Source organism: Neopelma chrysocephalum, unplaced genomic scaffold (genome assembly GCF_003984885.1).
Source record: "Neopelma chrysocephalum unplaced genomic scaffold, ASM398488v2 Primary Assembly neopelma1_97019, whole genome shotgun sequence".
Lineage (NCBI taxonomy): Eukaryota > Metazoa > Chordata > Aves > Passeriformes > Pipridae > Neopelma > Neopelma chrysocephalum.
In genome coordinates this window covers 2,547-4,968 of record NW_020925661.1, presented here as the reverse complement: position 1 = coordinate 4,968, position 2,422 = coordinate 2,547, and the positions used below count along the sequence as shown (strand labels likewise).

The window sequence follows — 2,422 nt, the reverse complement described above, 5'->3', positions numbered from 1 at the left end:
ATGTACAGAGGGGGGGACCCAGAAGTTTTCTGGGGGTGGGGGGGGAATCCAAGCATCCTGACTCACCACAACAGGGCGGGAGAAGACGACGACCAACGTGGCGTCCTCTCGGTTGACGTACATGCAGATGATCCTTGGCGGGGGGGTGGCTTTTTGGGGGAGACCCCGACATTCAGGGGGTGTCCCCTGGTACCCAGGTGAAGGACTCAGGTCTGAAGGGACCCCCTGTGCCCCCCAAATTACCTCGGGAGAGGATGCAGCGCAGGTAGACCCAGGCACTCTGGTCGGTGGGGTCAGTGAAGACGGCGTTCTGCACCAGCTCCAGCTCTGGGAGGGGCAAAGAGGGTACCCCAATATCTCAGGGGGACCCCAGGGGGCATTTGAGGGGGCTCTGGTGAACCCCCAGTGTGTCCACACAATGTTTTGGGGGAGTTGACAAAGAGGCACCCCAAAAATCCAGGTCATCAGGTCTACCCATTGGAGTCAATGGGGCAAATGGGACATCAGGTCTACCTATTGGAGTCAATTGGGATAAATGAGTCATCAGGTCTACCCATTGGAGTCAATGGGGCAAATAGGACATCAGGTGTACCCATTAAACTAAATTGGGATCAATGAACTATCAGGTCTACCCGTTAAAATCTATGGGGATGAGACATCAGGTCTACCCATTAAACAATGGGGATCAATGGGTGTCCTGGTTGGAACGGCTGGGACCAATTCATCACTGGATGGGTGTAACCCAAACCTGTGTATTCTATAGCCTCCATGCCATTTCCCAGAAACTGTTGTCAGTAGAGGCCTTTTTGGGGGGTTTATTCCTCGGGATTTCCAGGGTCTCAGTTTCAGTGGAGTGGATCTTTCCCACCTGGATCTTTGTTAAATCAACTTCAAGATGGCCAATCTGAGCCGCTGCAACCTGGCCCGTGCCAACCTGTGCTGGGCCAGCCTGGAGAGGGCTGACCTGTCAGGCTCTGTGCTGGATGGAAGAGCTGCTGCAGCTTGGGAGGGCTGGGCTTGTGTTAACAGAGAGGAGCTGGAACAAACAGAGCGGTGTAAAACATCGAGTTCTTAAATAGATTCTAGAGTTGTTCTGGTTCCCAAAGCTTTTACACTTCCTCCCAGTAATGATTTAATGGGATTGACTGCCAAAGCAGAAATTAAAAGTGTCTTCTTGATTGTCTTTGGTGTTGTTCTTCCGGCTCTCAGTGACTCCTGTCTGTGCCAGTGTGCCAACCTGCCAGGGGTGAAGATGCTGCGCTCCAACGCAGAGGGAGCGTCCCTGAAAGGCTGCAACTCTGAGGACCCATCAGGCCTTAAAGCTCATCTGGAAGGTAAGAAGGTTTTGCCTTGTGAATCTGTGCCAACTGAAGCCTGTGCTTGTACATTTCTATGGCCCAGAAAAGGTCCAGCTGTGGTTTGTAGAATCCTGAGAAGGGCCCACAAGGGCTGCACTGAGTCTGTGACCATCTCAGCCCGAAATCCCCTTGTCCTCCTCCAATTCACACAGCTCTGAGGCAGCACCAGTGTGTTTCTGACTGGTTTTCCTCACAGAACTCCTTTCTGTGTGTGTTCCAGGTGCCAACCTGAAAGGAGTGGCCATGGAGGGCAGTCAGATGACAGGAATTAACCTCCGAGTTGCAACGCTGAGAAACGTTAAACTAAAGAACTGTAACCTCGGGGGAGCAACGTTGGTAGGAACTGATTTGGAAGTGAGTTGGGATTCCTTTTCCATCCTATTCCTTCCTATCCTGAAGTCAGCTGGTAATTTGGGGGATTGCTGGCTTTTGGCTGACCTCTCCAGCTTCAGAGTACAATGGAGTTCAGGTAAATGGACTTCAAGTAAAGCTTTGAACAGAGTTCTGGGTGCATTCCATTGACACTTCTTTTTCTTTTCCCCTTCTGAATTGTGACCTTTCAGGTTGTGACCTCTAGGAAGCCAATTTGAGGGGCTCTGATGTGAAAGGAGCCATCTCTGAAGAGATGCTGACCCCCCTGCACATGTCCCAGAGCGTCAGATAGGGAAGAGAACACATTAAAGAGGAAGGAATCCAAACATTTGTCGTGACTTTCTTCACCTCCTCCCCTTCCTGAGTTAAAGGAATGGTTGTTGGACAACTTCCATTTGCAGTAGTGCCTAAGTAGACTCTTTCTGATCACTTTTGGGGAGGGAATTTTTGTTTCAGAGGTGGAAAGAGAGAGTTTCTCCCTTTGTGAAGAGAGTGAGGAAGTGGGCTGGTTCTGAAACCAGAAAGTGGGGCTGGTTTGGGGGGGAGGGTTCAAGACTTTCATTGTTTAGCATTGCCTGACTTTGGAATGCATTTTAATTTCTAAAGCACAATATATGCAATTCTATTTATTAAGTCTGGAGCTGCAATATGAATAGAAAATGTTATTGCTGTATAGTAGCAAAGAAAGTTGA

The 2,422-nt window shown here is 49.8% G+C and overlaps 1 protein-coding gene across 1 annotated transcript; it reads left to right on the top strand.

Annotated features, from left to right (window-relative positions):
* Positions 1 to 952: 952 nt before the first annotated feature.
* Positions 953 to 2,027, top strand: LOC113961039 (BTB/POZ domain-containing protein KCTD9-like). Its single transcript, XM_027671040.1, has 4 exons — positions 953 to 1,334; positions 1,579 to 1,643; positions 1,755 to 1,827; positions 1,922 to 2,027. The coding sequence occupies exons 1-4, from the start codon at positions 1,136 to 1,138 to the stop codon at positions 1,933 to 1,935; spliced, it is 351 nt and encodes a 116-aa protein (XP_027526841.1). The 5' UTR covers positions 953 to 1,135; the 3' UTR covers positions 1,936 to 2,027.
* The last annotated feature ends 395 nt before the right edge of the window (positions 2,028 to 2,422 follow it).

Bases quoted from the DNA above. Each gene is read 5' to 3' on its own strand.
- LOC113961039 (XM_027671040.1), top strand. From the start codon at position 1,136: ATGGGATTGACTGCCAAAGCAGAAATTAAAAGTGTCTTCTTGATTGTC. The intron at 1,335-1,578 runs GTAAGAAGGTTT...TGTGTGTTCCAG, and splicing joins CCTTAAAGCTCATCTGGAAG to GTGCCAACCTGAAAGGAGTG. The intron at 1,644-1,754 runs ACGCTGAGAAAC...CTTCCTATCCTG, and splicing joins GAATTAACCTCCGAGTTGCA to AAGTCAGCTGGTAATTTGGG.